Here is an 18,426-nt window from a genome sequence, read left to right on the forward strand (position 1 = left end):
TATGTGTCCTCACTTTCCAGCTGTTTTCCTTAAAATAAAAAAAATAAAAAATAAAACACAAATTAACAGATTCACATTACTACTAAAAGACAGCGAGCCTGATTCATTAAGGAAAGTTAAGTAAAAATAAATAAATGAGTAAGTAGTCTCCTGGACAAAACCATGTTACAATGCAAGGGGTGCATTGTAACTCTGTCAGTCTCTACATTGGTTGCCTGTTTTTCAACTAATCCAATATAAAATTCTTCTACTAACATACAAGGCCATCAACAAAATTGCACCGACATACATTTCCTCACTTGTCTCAAAATACCTCCCAACTCGACACCTCCGTTCTGCACAAGATCTACGTCTCTCTTCCACTGTCATCACATCCTCCCATTCTAGGTTACAGGACTTTTTTCGGGCTGCACCCACTTTGTGGAATTCCCTCCCTCGCACACAAATATTCTCCTCTAGTCTTCAAACCTTCAAGCATTCACTGAAAACCCACCTCTTCAGACAAGCTTATAATATTCCTCAACCACCATCTTAATCTCCCTAGGTTATCCTATTACCACCCTCTACACAGCTAACACAAGAAAACAACCTTCTGACAAACATTGCCACACACACAGCCCACTCAATACTTTTACCTTTGCATTCTAGCTGGTCCATTGTACAATATGATGTAGCACATGCCCTTGTGTTTCTAACTCCCATTTTCCTATAGATTATAAGCTTGCGAGCAGGGTTCTCTTACCTCTCTGTCTGTATGTATTACCCAGTATTGTCTTATTAATGTCTGTTCCCAATTGTAAAGCGCTACAGAATCTGCTGGCGCTATATAAATGTTGATGATGATGAAGGGGTGCAAATTAGTTTTCTATTTTGCACCTAAGATAAATACTGTCTGTTTTTTCATGTAGCACACAAATACTTGATAGCTTATTTGTACACTGAAATTTAAAGTTGATATTTGACATGAAAAACTGTCAGTATTTAACTTATGTGCAAAACAGAACACTAATTTGCACCCCTTGCATTGTAACATGGTTTTGTCCAGGAGACTACTTACTCAATTTGTTTTACTTAACTTTCCTTAATGAAACAGGCCCAAAATGTTTCAAACTTATTGTATGATGTACAAAAAGTTGACATTGTTAGAATATAAGGCAACTTCAAATACATGTGTATCCTAGCATACTTCTAGGGAGGTGGTAGACTACTCGTGACGAAACTTCAACAGGGGGTACTTACCATGCATTAGATGAATGATAACTAGTAAAAACAAAAACAAAAAAAGCAAAAAAACTTCTATCATATTTGCACTTAAATGATTTTAATATCTTTATCCTAAAATGCAGCTAGTTTTATCCTCAATGATATATTATATAATAATTGTGGGTGGCAGGGGTGTGCCTTTATGTTAAAAAAATTAAAATAAAGAAGCAGCTCTGACAGCTTAAAATATATTCCATCTCCATTAGTTGAAACAAAATCCAGTTTCTGCATTTGTGCACATAGCCAAGAGCATTGGTGGAGGACTGACGCGTTCTATATGGACCATCAAGATCTGGCCAGGTTTACCCATCATACCGTGCAAAAATGGGATCCCCCTGGATTCATCGTATAGCAGGTATTGGAACAAAAATGAAAGTCACAATAATGAGAATAATGGCTTTAGCTTAGATTGTTTCTGCTGCCAAAATTGCCCACCCACAATTTTCCAATTTCTTCATGTACATTGCTTTTGACTTGAATTGTACAAATGGGATTAGTGAAGATCTACTATAAATGCATCACTGCAAAACTCATATTCTGTAAGCATCACTAACAATGCCTAGTCCAGGCCTCAGGCTGTGGGCAGACCCCATATACCCGGGACTTGGGCAGCAAGAGAGGAGGCGCAGCACTTTGACACTGGTGAGAGTATCTTGTTACAATAGCCAACCCCAGGACTGGAGTTTATGCTGTACACTAGATACCAGTTCTTGGATCTGTTTGTTACATTGGTCAACGAGAGCGGCACACAAGGGGCCTGTCTCAGAGGAACACATATGCCTTAAGGTTCAGCCTGAATATGGCTTCAAAATGAATTCATCCAAACAGCTATATGATGTAGGAAATAATAAGGATATAATGACTGTGGTGGGTATGACATTATGATGTTTTGTAGAGGGCCTTATCTCTAGTTTGGTGTCACACCCCTGCTGGTCACCAAGACTGGGGTCTGATTTCTACCCTAACCTCTGAGATAGGCGTCTGCTTTCTACATTACCCATCAGGACTGATTTAAAGGCTGCTGTCACTGGCAAAAACTACAAAGTGATTCCTATTCTGTTCCAGGTCCTTCTCCCTCTGCCATCTTCTCTTAGCACCGTACTTAGAGGAGAGTAACAGGGTGTTGTAAGGAAGCTTAATACGCTCCCCACTGTGTGACTGCCAAAACCGTCTAGGATCTGAATACCCAGAATGCCGTGCACTCGAGCAAACATCCTAGGGCTCCAAAGATAAATTCCGCTCAGGAACTTCCGATCTTCCCTTCTTCTATGAGGCTGAAGTACAGAGCGTCAGGCACTGAGATCCCTGTGTACTGAACGCTGGACAGAGACAATGGTAGTTCAGGGATTCACACTCGGGGACACAGTCTCCCCCTTCCCCTTTCTATCCTTCATCATAAGACTACAGTTTATAATATACAACATTATTAAATCTAGAAAGTAAGGAGAGGAACCAAAGAACTCACAGGGGCTGTAATTGAGATGAATATCGGACTCTTCCCAGTGTACATGTCATCACCATTTCATTTACATGACCTCATCTGCAATTATAGGTTGTCATTTGTGATGCAATGAAAAACCATTGCTGTATAATTTAAAGGTTTATTGGTACACACATTCAAACACACATCAGTATTACACTCGGCATCTTCACTAAGGTATACGACATCAATGTCAAAACATCACCGAAAAGTCTGGATTTCAGCTGCGGGTCAGGTCCGTTTATGGTGAAAAACCCTTTTAGCTTTTTGACAAAAAGAAATTAGAATCCTCAATAATTTCTCATGGTGTATTCTCAGGACCACCCAAACAGTACAGTATTTTAGTGTAATAGTGATTACATGGCCCCAGCCTTTATCCAGAATAAAATGTGTTTGTAGGGTTATAGGACTCCCCACATACACAGTACATTACAAAATAACAAGAACAAACTTATACAAAAGGGAAGTAAAAACTGCATAAAACGATTAGGATTGGGAGTGAAGAGATTACAGTCTAAATGGGTGATGGGCGATCTACAGAAACCAAAGGAAAGGTGACGAGTGTTGAAGTTTGGATGATACATATAAAACATTGCAAAGTGCTGTACACAACAATTTACATGCACCATTTTCCTTCCCAACTGAGCTTACAAAGGAGGCAATAATGACATTGAAACCAGGGTATCCAGCAAGGCTCTCTATATGGGCAAGCACCCAGGCAAGGATTTGTGGAAAGATCATAGGCTCTGGCCTAGGGGCGCAGATTGAAGGGGCATGGGGATGTTCATTTCCTGTTTTTTTCATCTTACCACATTTTTTTTCTTAAATAGATTACATTTTTTTAATTATAACAAGAATACATATATTTACACCGATGGGACATGAGGGAACGCCTTCTCCTATCATTTAACTATAGTAAACTATCACCTCACAAAAGCATCATCAAAAGTTGTTTTATAGAACATCATACATTTACATGGACACCATGTTCAAAACGAAGCCTAGTAAATGTCTTCCAAACACCCCTCTCTGCAGCATGAGTTGTTATGGGTCCAGTGATTCTCTTTATCCAAATAGTGGCTACATGGAGTGTGATTATGTATGTAGTCATCACACACATTATACACAATCTGCAGGAAGAAGCCATATCCCGTTTCATTTAATGGCTGTAATTATATCTCTTAACATTGTTATGTAATGGTGGGTCTAACATTTTTTTTTTTTTTTTGTTATATCACCAACTACTGACTGAAAATGAATAGCTATACAATGGAGAGAGGCGCAGTGCCCTCAAGAGCTAACACTCCATCATTATGCAAAGTAACTATGCAGGAGAGAGACATTAGTACAGAAGCTTTAATAACGCACTGTTCTTTTGTGAGGCCTCCATGAACGCCAGCCGCCAAGACAGGGCGAGGGACAGGCGGGGAGAGCACAGAAGACGTACAGGCGTAAAAAGCCATAATTAAAAGATCCTAGTCACGTAGGAGCACTATAGGAAAGTGAAAGCTATAGAGATAACACAAATGTATGGTAAGATAATGTTAAGCCTTCAATGAGAGGAGGAGAGTTTTATAATTAACCGAGAAGTGAGTAGGTAATGAAAGGAGGTGAATCTAATGATAATATTCTGAATAGATTGCAACAATAGGAGGGACCAGTACATTTAAAAAGTCACCTAATTTACAATGCATTAAAGCGCTGCACTTTCTCCAATTCCTGCATCAGAATTTGGGGGGTGTATTACAATATTTGTTTGACTGGTATTAGTAATCAGATTTTCCCAACCCCATGTTACCCCAGAATCAAATCAGTTGTGCAATAAGGGTCTACCGCAGTGAACGGCAACCTGATACACTTTTGGGGGCCACATTTAAACAAAGAACGGGACACCTATTTGTAATAACATACCAGCAAGCATTTTACACAAGTGTTACAGGCTATAACACACTGCCTATTGCCCATCACTGGTATAAACGCACATTACAAAATAGGAAGACATTGACTAAGACTAATCCACTGCATTCACCTTTGGCAATATATTAAACGCTGACATTTTTTATGCTATGTAACTACTTTAAAATGCACTACACTCTAAAAACAGGGATGTTATTTCCAGATATTGTTTAACTGGCCAACTAGTGTCAAAGTCTTCTCCAGCTGGCCAGTCCCGACATTCAACTACATATGAATTCAGTCCACGCAATTTTTGTCCATGTGTATTTTTGAACATCAGCCATACTGATGTTGTTAGAAGTATTTCTCGTTTCATGTTGCCAACATAAATATCTAACAGACGTGTGACGCTGTCATTGATACAATGTTACCATTGTTAAGAATGAAGATGGTAAACGGAGAAGGTAGCGCGAGATGCGTTTTCTTTGGAGCACTTAAATAGGAAAGGCATCTTAAAAAAAAAAAAAAAGTTGGGTTGAATTACATGTAAAGCTTTTCCTGTCGCTGTTTAGCACAGAATATGTTGTCAATGTTCCAAGCAGGGATTCCATACATTCCAAACCTTGGAAGTTTAAATGCTTTTGTGTCTTCTGACATTATGTTGTACAGGTGCACCATAGAAGTTGTTCAGAAACTCGTCACTTTGGCCTGAGTAAGTAATTTACAAAACAAATCACTTCTGCTTTCTGAACTATCCTCCTCGCACTTGTTGCTGGGGACAAGAACATTTCATTCTTTGCGAGTATAATTATATTGGAAAAACTTGTTTTAGTCTCTCAATACTCCAACGCCAACCCATAAATACTCCAAGATATGAAAGGTCCCAATTTTTTCAGACCAAAGATGCTGACGGAAAAGAACATCAACAGGCCAGATAGCTAGATATGGAGAAAGGACTGGCAATGTCGCTCCAGCCTCCCAGCCATCATGCACCAGATCAACACATGCTCAAAACAGGACCCATCTTTGGTCTTTAGAGAGCAGAGACCTCAGGACAGTGACCTGGCATTGTTGGGCCTGTTTGACCTCTAGCGGCTGCGTCCCTTATAGTGGTGGCATTTCCGCCACTGTTTGATGCTACTATACTGTGTTATGACTTACAGCACTTTACAAGGAACCAGGTCTACAAAGTGTTCAGATGGTGTTCACACTGCTGTGACCTTGATGCTGATATGAATGGCGCGAGACAGTGGGATCATTGTAGTAAATTCTAGGCCAGAAAGTATAAATAATTCAATTATAAAGGGAATGTGGAGAGGGTTGGGCTAAAACAGGTCAAATAGGAGATTGGATTCAACTCAACCAAGTTAAAAAACCCTGATGTGCAGCACGGTGGCTCAGTGGTTAGCACTTCTGCCTCACAGCACTGAGGTTATGAGTTTGATTCCCAACCATGGCCTTATCTGTGTGGAGTTTGTATGTTCTCCACGTGTTTTCGTGGGTTTCCTCCGGGTGCTCCGGTTTCCTCCCACACTCCAAAAACATACTGGTAGGTTAATTAGCTGTTATCAAATTGACCCTAATCTCTTCTCTCTCAGTGTGTGTGTTAGGGAATTTAGTCTGTAAGCTCCAATAGGGCAGGTACTGATATGAGTAAGTACTAAGTACTCTGTACAGTGCTGTAGAATTAGTGGCGCTATATAAATAGATCACAGGTAATGTAATGTCCAGACATGGTCCACTATGTATCACAGGTAATGTAATGTCCAGACATGGTCCACTATGTATCACAGGTAATGTAATGTCCAGACATGGTCCACTATGTATCACAGGTAATGTAATGTCCAGACATGGTCCACTATGTATCACAGGTAATGTAATGTCCAGACATGGTCCACTATGTATCACAGGTAATGTAATGTCCAGACATGGTCCACTATGTATCACAGGTAATGTAATGTCCAGACATGGTACACCAGGTATCACAGGTAATGTAATGTCCAGACATTGTACACTATGTATCACAGGTAATGTAATATCCAGACATGGTACACTATGTATCACAGGTAATGTAATGTCCAGACATGGTACACTATGTATCACAGGTAATGTAATGTCCAGACATGGTACACTATGTATCACAGGTAATGTAATGTCCAGACATGTACACTATGTATCACAGGTAATGTAATGTCCAGACATGGTCCACTATGTATCACAGGTAATGTAATGTCCAGACATGGTCCACTATGTATCACAGGTAATGTAATGTCCAGACATTGTACACTATGTATCACAGGTAATGTAATGTCCAGACATGGTCCACTATGTATCACAGGTAATGTAATGTCCAGACATGGTCCACTATGTATCACAGGTAATGTAATGTCCAGACATGGTCCACTATGTATCACAGGTTATGTAATGTCCAGACATGGTCCACTATGTATCACAGGTAATGTAATGTCCAGATATGGTCCACTATGTATCACAGGTAATGTAATGTCCAGACATGGTCCACTATGTATCACAGGTAATGTAATGTCCAGACATGGTCCACTATGTATCACAGGTAATGTAATGTAATGTCCAGACATGGTCCACTATGTATCACAGGTAATGTAATGTCCAGACATGGTCCACTATGTATCACAGGTAATGTAATGTCCAGACATTGTACACTATGTATCACAGGTAATGTAATGTCCAGACATTGTACACTATGTATCACAGGTAATGTAATGTCCAGACATGGTCCACTATGTATCACAGGTAATGTAATGTCCAGACATGGTCCACTATGTATCACAGGTAATGTAATGTCCAGACATTGTACACTATGTATCACAGGTAATGTAATGTCCAGACATGGTCCACTATGTATCACAGGTAATGTAATGTCCAGATATGGTCCACTATGTATCACAGGTAATGTAATGTCCAGACATGGTCCACTATGTATCACAGGTAATGTAATGTCCAGACATGGTCCACTATGTATCACAGGTAATGTAATGTCCAGACATGGTCCACTATGTATCACAGGTAATGTAATGTCCAGACATAGTACACTATGTATCACAGGTAATGTAATGTCCAGACATAGTCAACTATGTATCACAGGTAATGTAATGTCCAGACATAGTCCACTATGTATCACAGGTAATGTAATATTCAGGAAAGCATCAATAAGGGGAAGAATTGAGAGGGCTGATGGTAACAATGTATAAATTTGCATACCTGTAAAACTTTAAAACAAAAATAAGTCCCTTGAATTGTATATTGGTAAATTTTACCTCAACTTAATTTTAATGAAATAGTTTAACGTTTCTTCATAGGCAGAGATACGTTTTAAAATAAACAAATCAAGACGACCATGGTAAATGTTACAGCCCAAAGGACCACACTGGTCACTTTCTTTAGGTATCAGGAGAGTATCTCTCTTATACTGATGGAACCAGTGACAATAGTTATGTGCTTGTGCATATATGTGGTGAGACGTGACCCCTACATTCATCCTTTACATGTCTGTAATAAGTAGTAGTATAAAGTCATTGTTTACGCTGAAGCTGGCGTGATGCTCTCAGACTGGATTAACGTTACTTACCGTGATGCCAAATTTCTGGGTGCCCATGAAAAAAGGAGCCAATCCCATGGCCAACAAATTCAGGGCAGACTTGGAAATTGTTCTCTCCAGCAATACGGCTGTAATATAAGAAAAAAAATGAACAAACTTGAATTAAAGAAGATGGAGGAAAAAACATTCACATTTTTAATTTGCTGGTCCAAAGTCACGAGTCAGCTGCATTACATTTATTAAACATAAAAAAAGAAAACACAAAAACTTGTACACATATATTTTACTCAACATTGACAGGAACAACATACAAGCAATTGTTGTTTTCGTATTCAGTTAAAAATGAAATCCTATAATTTAAAAATAAAATAATAAAAATGAATCAAGCAATAAAAGAACAGATGTGATCATTCTTAGAATGCAGAAATCTCTGGTTGGCAGAAAACTGTGAGCAGTCATCTGCTGACCGAATTTACAGGTCCCCCACATGATCCGCCTGCTCAGCCCAAGCACTGAACTACCGGATCTGTCCACTTATTGGATACCGATGCTGTCACTTGTGCTGGGGCAGGATCGGCCGATGCACAGCCAGTCTGCATTTATTGTGTCTAGCTTGTCCCTGTTGTATCTATGCTCTGTTTTCCCCAATGTCTGGTTTGGGGAGCACCGTGGTGCCTTACAGATCAATGACAACAATAATAATATAATATTAGAAGCAAGCAGAACAGGAATTGCTCTAAACATATATAAATTTCTAGCCATCCTCTTGACCAATCCTGTCTGACAACTGTGTCTTATAAGATCACCACCGACAAAGGTTATATTTTAGCGGTTTTAGTATGAGCACGTAATTGAGTACATATAGTGATGACTGACCGTTATTCAAGGAGACCACTAAGGGGACTTTACACGACTTTAATATCAGAATATTAATCACACAAAGGAAACAGAAAATCCTCTGTGTTTTCTTTTCAATGAGCATTTCTTGCTCATAACATAAAGCGCTAGAAATCAAGTGATCTCTGTTATGAGATTAATTGTCTAAGATTAACATGTGTATCCTAACCTTATAAATAGACTAGGCCACTAGTAGTCTATACCATGTTTTGAGGGTTTATGATGGTGAGCAGCAATTGCAGCTGTGAAGTACTAACCAAACGTAACGCAATGCAAGAGAATCGCCAAGGAACGCAGCTGATCGCAGCGATGATATATATAGAATGAACATATCCATGGATATTTTGCCACCCATTAACATGTACTAATACTCTCAGAGAACATATACAGGGGGACCTGGGATGCTGGAACAGAAATAGTACCATAGGTTCTTCTGTCCTAGCATCCCTGGTCCCCAGGAATTAGGACAATTGGAGCATGGCCAGTCCCTGGGAGTATGCCTTGTGCCTGGGAGCATGGCCAGTCCCTGGAAGTATGCCTTGTGCCTGGGAGCATGGCCAGTCCCTGGAAGTATGCCTTGTGCCTGGGAGCATGGCCAGTCCCTGGGAGTATGCCTTGTGCCTGGGAGCATGGCCAGTCCCTGGAAGTATGCCTTGTGCCTGGGAGCATGGCCAGTCCCTGGAAGTATGCCTTGTGCCTGGGAGCATGGCCAGTCCCTTGGAGTATGCCTTGTGCCTGGGAGCATGGCCAGTCCCTGGAAGTATGCCTTGTGCCTGGGAGCATGGCCAGTCCCTGGGAGTATGCCTTGTGCCTGGGGGCATGGCCAGTCCCTGAGAGTATGCCTTGTGCCTGGGAGCATGGCCAGTCCCTGGAAGTATGCCTTGTGCCTGGGAGCATGGCCAGTCCCTGGAAGTATGCCTTGTGCCTGGGAGCATGGCCAGTCCCTGGGAGTATGCCTTGTGCCTGGGAGCATGGCCAGTCCCTGGAAGTATGCCTTGTGCCTGGGAGCATGGCCAGTCCCTGGAAGTATGCCTTGTGCCTGGGAGCATGGCCAGTCCCTTGGAGTATGCCTTGTGCCTGGGAGCATGGCCAGTCCCTGGAAGTATGCCTTGTGCCTGGGAGCATGGCCAGTCCCTGGGAGTATGCCTTGTGCCTGGGGGCATGGCCAGTCCCTTGGAGTATGCCTTGTGCCTAGGAGCATGGCCAGTCCCTGAGAGTATGCCTTGTGCCTGGGGGCATGGCCAGTCCCTGAGAGTATGCCTTGTGCCTGGGAGCATGGCCAGTCCCTGGGAGTATGCCTTGTGCCTGGGAGCATGGCCAGTCCCTGGGAGTATGCCTTGTGCCTGGGAGCATGGCCAGTCCCTGGGAGTATGCCTTGTGCCTGGCAGCATGGCCAGTCCCTGGGAGTATGCCTTGTGCCTGGGAGCATGGCCAGTCCCTGGGAGTATGCCTTGTGCCTGGGAGCATGGCCAGTCCCTGGGAGTATGCCTTGTGCCTGGGAGCATGGCCAGTCCCTGGGAGTATGCCTTGTGCCTGGGAGCATGGCCAGTCCCTGAGAGTATGCCTTGTGCCTGGGAGCATGGCCAGTACCTTGGAGTATGCCTTGTGCCTGGGAGCATGGCCAGTCCCTGGGAGTATGCCTTGTGCCTGGCAGCATGGCCAGTCCCTGGGAGTATGCCTTGTGCCTGGGAGCATGGCCAGTACCTTGGAGTATGCCTTGTGCCTGGGAGCATGGCCAGTCCCTGAGAGTATGCCTTGTGCCTGGGAGCATGGCCAGTCCCTGGGAGTATGCCTTGTGCCTGGGAGCATGGCCAGTCCCTTGGAGTATGCCTTGTGCCTGGGAGCATGGCCAGTCCCTTGGAGTATGCCTTGTGCCTGGGAGCATGGCCAGTCCCTGGGAGTATGCCTTGTGCTTCTGAAGCGGACCCACTATGAAGATACCATGAGAAGACGGTGTCTGCATCATTTTCTTGCAGTGTCCTCCATACCACAAAAATCATTGCTTTTCATGTGGGCAGCATTAGTGGCACAATGTAGGAATAAGTGGAATCCCGGATACTTCAGTAGGACTTCTACCTGAAATTGCCTGATGAAAACTAAGAAATCCACTGTTGCTGACATTTGCAAACGACAGCCGTCTCACAATTAAACCTAAAAGCTGTAGATATGATATGCGATCTTAATTTGTGACATTGAATCTTTTAATTTTAATTACACAGTGTATCACTGGAATCAAAGGAATTCTGTGGAGGTCTGCCCTCCGCTAATAAATTCAAGTAATATTTTCAAGAGGTTTCTTAGGCTGTTAAACGTTACAACCTTAGAAAATGATGCGGCAATAGCAGAAGGTTAATGTCATGGTGAAAGCATTGAGTTTAACAGAGATTACAGAAAATATTATGCAAATCACTTGCAGATGTGCGGTTATCATAAATATGCCCGATTCATTAAGATCTATTAAAATTAATGGGACAAATAATGTTATGCTTAATATGGCATATCTATAAATGGTACTACATACAGTGCATTTAAAAAGTATTCACAGCGATTCACTTTTTCCACATTTTGTTATGTTACAGCCTTATTTCAGAATGGAATAAATTCCTTTTGTCCCTCAAATTTCTACACACAATACCCCAAAATGACAACGTGAAAAAAGTTTTTTTTAGATTTTTGCAAATTTATTAAATATAAAAAACTAAGAAAATCACATGTACATAAGTATTCACAGCCTTTGCTCAATACTTTGTTGATGCACCTTTGGCAGCAATTACAGCCTCGTCTTTTTGAACATGATGCCACTAGCTTGGCACACCTATCTTAGGGCAGTTTCGCCCATTCCTCTTTGCATCACCTGTCAAGCTCCATCAGGTTGGATGGGAAGCGTCGGTGCACAGCCATTTTCAGATCTCTCCAGAGATGTTCATTCAGATTCAAGTCTGGGCTCTGGCCTGCTGAAATATGAACCGTCGCCCCAGGCTGAGGTCAAGAGCACTCTGAAGCAGGTTTTCATCCAGGATGTCTCTGTACATTGCTGCATTCATCTTTCCCTCTATCTTGAGTAGTCTCCCAGTTCCTGCCACTGAAACATCCCCAAACAATGATACCGCCGCCACCATGCTTCACTGTAGGGATGGTATTGGCTTGATGATGAGCGGTTCCTGGTTTCCTCCAAACATGACGCCTGGCATTCACGCCAGAGTTCAATCTTGGCCTCATCAAACCAGAGAATTTTGTTTCTCATGGTCCGATAGTCCTTCAGGTACATTTTGGCAAACTTCAGGTGGCCTGCCATGTGCTTTTTACTAAGGAGTGGCTTCCATCTGGCCACTCTACCATACTGGCCTGTTTGGTGGATTGCTGCAGAGATGGTTGTTCTTCTGGAAGGTTCTCCTTTCTCCAGAGAGGAATGCTGTAGCTCTGACAGAGTGACCATCGGGTTCTTGGTCACCTCCCTGACTAGGGCCCTTCTCTCCTGATCGCTCAGTTTAGACGGCCGGCCAGCTCTAGGAACAGTCCTGGTGGTTCCGAACTTCTTCTATCTACGGATGATGGAGGCCACTGTGCTCATTGGGACCTTCAAAGAAGCAGATACCCTTCCCCAGATTTGTGCTTCAAGACAATTCCTTTGACTTCATGCTTGGTTTGTGCTCTGACATGCCCTCTCAAGTGTGGGACCTTATATAGACAAGTGTGTGCCTCCAATTAAGCTTTAGGAAGATCTCAAGGATGATCAGTGGAAACAGGATGCACCTGAGCTCAATTTTGAGCTTCATGGCAAAGGCTGTGAATACTTATGTACATGTGATTTCTTAGTTTTTCTATTTTTAATACATTTGCAAAACTCTCAAAAAACGTTTTTCACGTTGTCATTATGGGGTATTGTGTGTAGAATTTTGAGGGAAAAAAGGAATTTATTCCATTTTGGTATAAGGCTGTAACATAACAAAATGTGGATTAAGTGAAGCGCTGTGAATACTTTCCGGATGCACTGTACATACAGTATAATTTATGGTAAATTAAAGGCAAGTTTTGGATGGATTTCAGCCGACTACCACCTATATAGGGACATTCACAATACCTATTGTACATTGATTTGTGAAATAAAAGAAGCATTGGAAACAAATAAATAATTAACATGTTCAAACTATAAAAAGTCCATACACAGTAATGGCTCGGTTTGATTTTAGTTATTATTTAAGTACCGCGTAGTCTACAGTTAGAGTAACAGCTACAGGGCAGTTACATCTCAGTTTATCCAATACTTAGCAGGCATGATGTATACATTTTTGTAAAGTTACATAAGGACGGAATTCCCAAGAAAATATATTAGTTACTGCACTGCTTTATTTGGAATGAGTACAGATCATCTAGACCAGGCTTGGACAGTTGTTGCGCCCCAGGTGATGTGAAACTACAAGTCCCAGCATGCACTGTCAGCTCTGAGCTGGTTATCATCTTGAAAAGCATGCTGGGGCTTGTAGTTTTTCAAAACATGGAGTGTCAGAGGCTGCCCAGGCCTGATCTAGACAGCCAGGAGGTGATCTTACCAGGGGAGTATTACTGTAGACCCACATGGGCAACATGATTTGACTGGGTTAGAGAAGCTATTCTTGTTAGAAGGCACACCCACAAGATCTCAGGTTTCCATTAAATCCATGGTATCCTCTTACCCATACTGTCAGCTTTAGAATGAAGGTTAGCAGGCGAATCACATTTTCTCTTTAACATTTTCACTTGGGCCAGCTCATACAATACAGTGACATAATGCTAACAGATGGGATAGAAAAATCTCCATACGTTATATGTATCCGCCATGTTGGCCAGTGAGGTCACATGGCAACGTTACGGTGTTTCATATTTCAATTGTTCTGGCAGGCAAGAAAAATACATTCTATTGAACCAGCTAAAGCCCACCAGCCAACAAGGCGCTATATGCTGCAGAAGAGGAACATGGGATTCAAAGGTACATGAATCCAGTGGCGGAACTACCATTGGTGTGGCAGGTGCAATGCATCGGGGCCCATGGAGATAATGGGGCCCAATGCATGGCAGATGTAGAGCATCAGGACCCCTGTTCCCTCCTCCCTGCACCAGGGCCCACAGCTCGCTAAGAAAGTATTGGGATATTTTTAATACATAAGTATTAAAAAAAATGGAAGCACCTAGGTAAATGAGGAACACCAAGTATATTGAAAGCAAGGGCTTCCACATAAGTGTGACTTATGCGCTTATTCAGCAAACAACATCCCAGCACTGCCAAGGTCATATATAAATATGCTAGCCTACCCTGGTTGCCCATCATTATGGCAAGTATGGCTACAAGAGGAGACCTCAGTGACTGTGCAAGAGTAGTAATTGTTGAGGTGTCTTTGGCAGGAGCTTCAGTGACCCAAAATAGCTCAATTTTGTTAACATTTTGAATGCAACGGTATCTAAGGTGATGTCATCATGGAGCTCTAGGGAAAAGTATCATCAGAGGGCAACAGCGGGTAGAAGTGCATACTCTAGTATTGTGATATCAGTGTTTCATTGGAACTACAAGGCAAAACAGGATCAACTGACTGCGAAGCTCAACTTTTGGCATTAGCAGCAAATTTCAACAAAAAAAATCCGACAAACTCCACAGAGCAGGATATCAGTTAGGCGACATTGCACAATGCATGTCTGCAAGTTCAGTGGTGCAAAGAGCACAGACAATAGACTACCAAGCAGTGGAAGAAGGCGATATATTGAGATAAATCATCCTTCACTATGTTCTCGAGAAATGGAGAAGTGCACCAACGGACTCTACAACCCTGTGTGCTTGTCTAGAACTGGAATAATTATGGTGGTTTTATAGTGTTGTGGGGCACAATTTCTTGGCACTGCTTGAGTGCAGTTATTCCCTTAGAGGGCAAAGTCAATGTTAATAGTCACTGGTACTAAGTGATCATCTTTACCCCATGCTGCAATATCTCTTTCTTGTTGGGTAACTTCCAGGATGACAATGCCTCCATCCGCAGAGCACATCTGGTTGTCCGATGATTTAATGAACATGACATGGTTGTTATCCAGATGTCATGGTTTTCTAACTCACCAAATCTGAACCCAATCAAGCACTGATGGGACAGTGGTTTCCACCAGCATCAACTAGTTGAGCGACTTCCTTGTGGAAGAACAGTTCTGTATTCCCTCTGGATAATTCCAAGCATTGGTAGAACCAATGCCACGGGCTGCATGTGGTGGGCCAACCCCCAATCTCCATTTTTCTTATCCTCTCCATGTATCAAACTATAATGTTAACCTCACAAAATCATAAGCTCTTAACAACTAATTTCTGTTAAATGTGATTTTCAGTGGCAGCCCTTGGCTGTAGCATACTTAGATAACCGTGGGTTTCTCTTCTCTTTAACAGGTAAGTTATTACTATCTGCTACTAAACTTGACAGGACAGATAAAACACTGTTGGTCTTTCAGTTTATTAATTAAAGCAGTAGAAATTACACTTTGGCCTTGCATTTTATATCTTTTTTTTTGCTATCGTCTTATTAACTTCATTGGAAAGGAATCACATGCACTACAGATATCTATCATAACTCTTTGCCCCCCCCCAGAAAGTAAGCAATAATTAAATCCAGGGTGGTTTGGGGAGCTCCCATACACACACACACACACACACACACACACACACACATATATATATGTGACGCATTGGAAGTTAAATGAGGAGTTCTTTCTTTATCATTTGCTCTTAACCAGCAACCCAAAACATATGTTTCAAAAACATAGGGCTAGATTTACTAAGCTGCGGGTTTGAAAAAGTAGGGATGTTGCCTATAGCAACCAATCAGATTCTAGCTTTCATTTATTTAGTACCTTCTACAAAATGATAGCTAGAATCTGATTGGTTGCTACAGGCAACATCCCCACTTTTTCAAACCCGCAGCTTAGTAAATCTGGCCCATAGTCTTAACATAGGTGGCTCTTCCAACTTCTAACCCAGCTCTATCCATACAGGACTCTATTCGATATAAGATGAACTTGCAGCTCTTCAGTTATTTTTCTCACCAGGCTTTAATGCCTAGGGTTTTCATTTATCTTGGATTAAAGCTAGATTGATTGCCATTTTTACTGGATGCTCTACTCTCTTTCATATACTTACTACTAAACACAACATTCCAGAAACTTGCACTCTGGAATTATACTTTACAAAAGTTACCATCAACAACAACACACCGATATAATTTTACTTGTTTTGACTTCTTACGTATCTCCACAACAACAAAATCTCACTTAAATTACCACTTTATACTCAGATATTGCTACTTCTGCAGCTGACTTGAGACCCTTAGATAACTAATTGGGATCATGACCATCTATCCTTTTCAGATTAGATGTGACTGATGCTATGGAGTGGACCTCAGTGCATGCAAGAAAGAACATACACATTTTTTATACAGATCTTATATTATCAAGGTATATTACTTATAGGGGGGTACAAAACACTTGGGGCTAGATTTACTAAGAATCGAGTTTGCCAGCGGTTTAAAACCGCCACACATCGCCGGTGGTTTAGTGCTCCAAACCACCGCATTTACTATAGGGCGGTTTGAGGCTTCAATTTAAAACGAATGCCGATGTGTGGATGGATTGAAAAAGCTAAACCGCTGGCGGTTTTGTCCAAACAGCTTGGGGTTTGGTTAAAACCCCCATCAAAACCACCTTCCAAAAGACAGGACAGGACAGTTTTAATACCTGCTTCTGAATGGCTTGATAGCGCAAACCTGTTGTTTGATGTATTTTGCCATTCAGAACATAAGAGAAAGCACAATTGTTATTTAAATTATTTGGCTAATCATTATTTATTGATTAATGGGCAAAATTAGTTTAATATCAACTTACGGGGGAAAAGTTTTTCATTATATTAAGGGGACAAAATTATTTAATTATTATATTATTCGGGCACAATGCAATGCCAAATTATGCAACATAAATATTTATAATCACCATTAACAGCCAGTTAATATTATTATATATTCACATTTCCCACATAATATAATGCTGTAATAGTGTCCCCTTAAAAGAATATAAAAAAAAATTCCCTCATAAATTGTTAAATTCATTTTGCCCCTTAATCAAAATATAATGATTGCCCAAATAATTTAAATGTCAATGGTGCTCTCTAAGTAAAAAATCAGTTTAATCAATCTCACCACTTACAACCACTTGTTTTATTTGGTTTTTGGCTGTTTGGCGGCGATTTTGGAAACCCCAGTTTAGTAAATCCGGCTGTTTGTATGTTCATCATTATTAAAATCGGAATGGTTAGTTGTAAAGTGGTGGTTTTGGAAAATGCCAATTCTGGCCGTTTTAACAGCATTTTGGGCTTTAGTAAATCCGGCGGTTTTGAAACCGCTGGAAAAATAACTTAAAAGTGGCAATTTGACCAAACCACCCTTTAGTAAATCTAGCCCCATGACATTTTGCCAGGATGAGGTATCATCCCTATACATGTGAATATAGCGGAAATGATAATGAATGTCTACGTGATGCAAAGCCTTCCCATTTAATGGCCGACTGCGTAAGATATACCATAGAGCAATATTGAATGATAACAAGAGAAGGGACCATGGCTTTTATTATTATAGGTGTAAAACACAATTTAGACTACACATACCCTAATGTGTACTTATTTTTTTTGAGGGGGGGGGGCTTTGCTCAAATGGTTTGAGAGGGAAATTGCAGAATTTGTTTATTGAATATTGTGATCATGCTATATTAGTTATCATGCTATATCATGCTAATTAGTTCAGAACCCTGTACAGAGAATGGGAAGAGTAACTTGTGGTTAGATAATGGGATACAAACTCAAAATCCAGGAAAAGGTGTTGTCCTCAGTGTATTTAGTCATAAATTATTGCATAACTTTATCCCTAGTAATAGACCAATATCACCTTACTGAAAAAATTGTGTTGGGCGACAGACAGAGCATACTAGGTCCCTGCCAATTCCTCCACAAATAACCCATACTTAACAAAAACTTAACTAAAGAGGAACTGTCACAGAGCTCTTTAAACGTTATGGTCACCCAAAGATTATAACCCCTACTCAATGTGGACTATCAGGAAAGCTTTGAATTTGAGGTGGGAACAGAAAGAGATGAGGTGGTTGTTGGCTGCAGACGCTTGTGTGGTGCTAACCAATCATATGCTGCCAACATCCACCTCATCATGCACCATTCCAAATTTCCGTAAAGGCGTCCACTTACTGCTGTATTGGGTGGACAAACTCTTTAAAATAAATATTTTTGCTATTTACAGTATCTTATAAC

At 41.3% G+C, this 18,426-nt stretch overlaps 1 protein-coding gene across 4 annotated transcripts in view; it reads right to left on the reverse strand.

Annotated features, from left to right (window-relative positions):
* The window catches only part of METAP1D (methionyl aminopeptidase type 1D, mitochondrial), a 129,061-nt gene that overhangs the window by 13,651 nt on the left and 96,984 nt on the right, over positions 1-18,426 (reverse strand). For all 4 annotated transcript variants that reach the window (XR_012678302.1, XM_075180636.1, XM_075180638.1 and 1 more), the window contains exon 7: positions 8,247-8,344. Coding sequence is in view for 3 of the 4 variants with exons in the window: in XM_075180636.1 (XP_075036737.1) it covers positions 8,247-8,344 (98 nt within the window). In the remaining variant the exon portion in view is untranslated. The remainder of the gene's footprint in view (positions 1-8,246; positions 8,345-18,426) is intronic.

The sequence above is a fragment of the Mixophyes fleayi genome, chromosome 7, assembly GCF_038048845.1.
Source record: "Mixophyes fleayi isolate aMixFle1 chromosome 7, aMixFle1.hap1, whole genome shotgun sequence".
Taxonomy (NCBI): Eukaryota; Metazoa; Chordata; class Amphibia; order Anura; family Limnodynastidae; genus Mixophyes; species Mixophyes fleayi.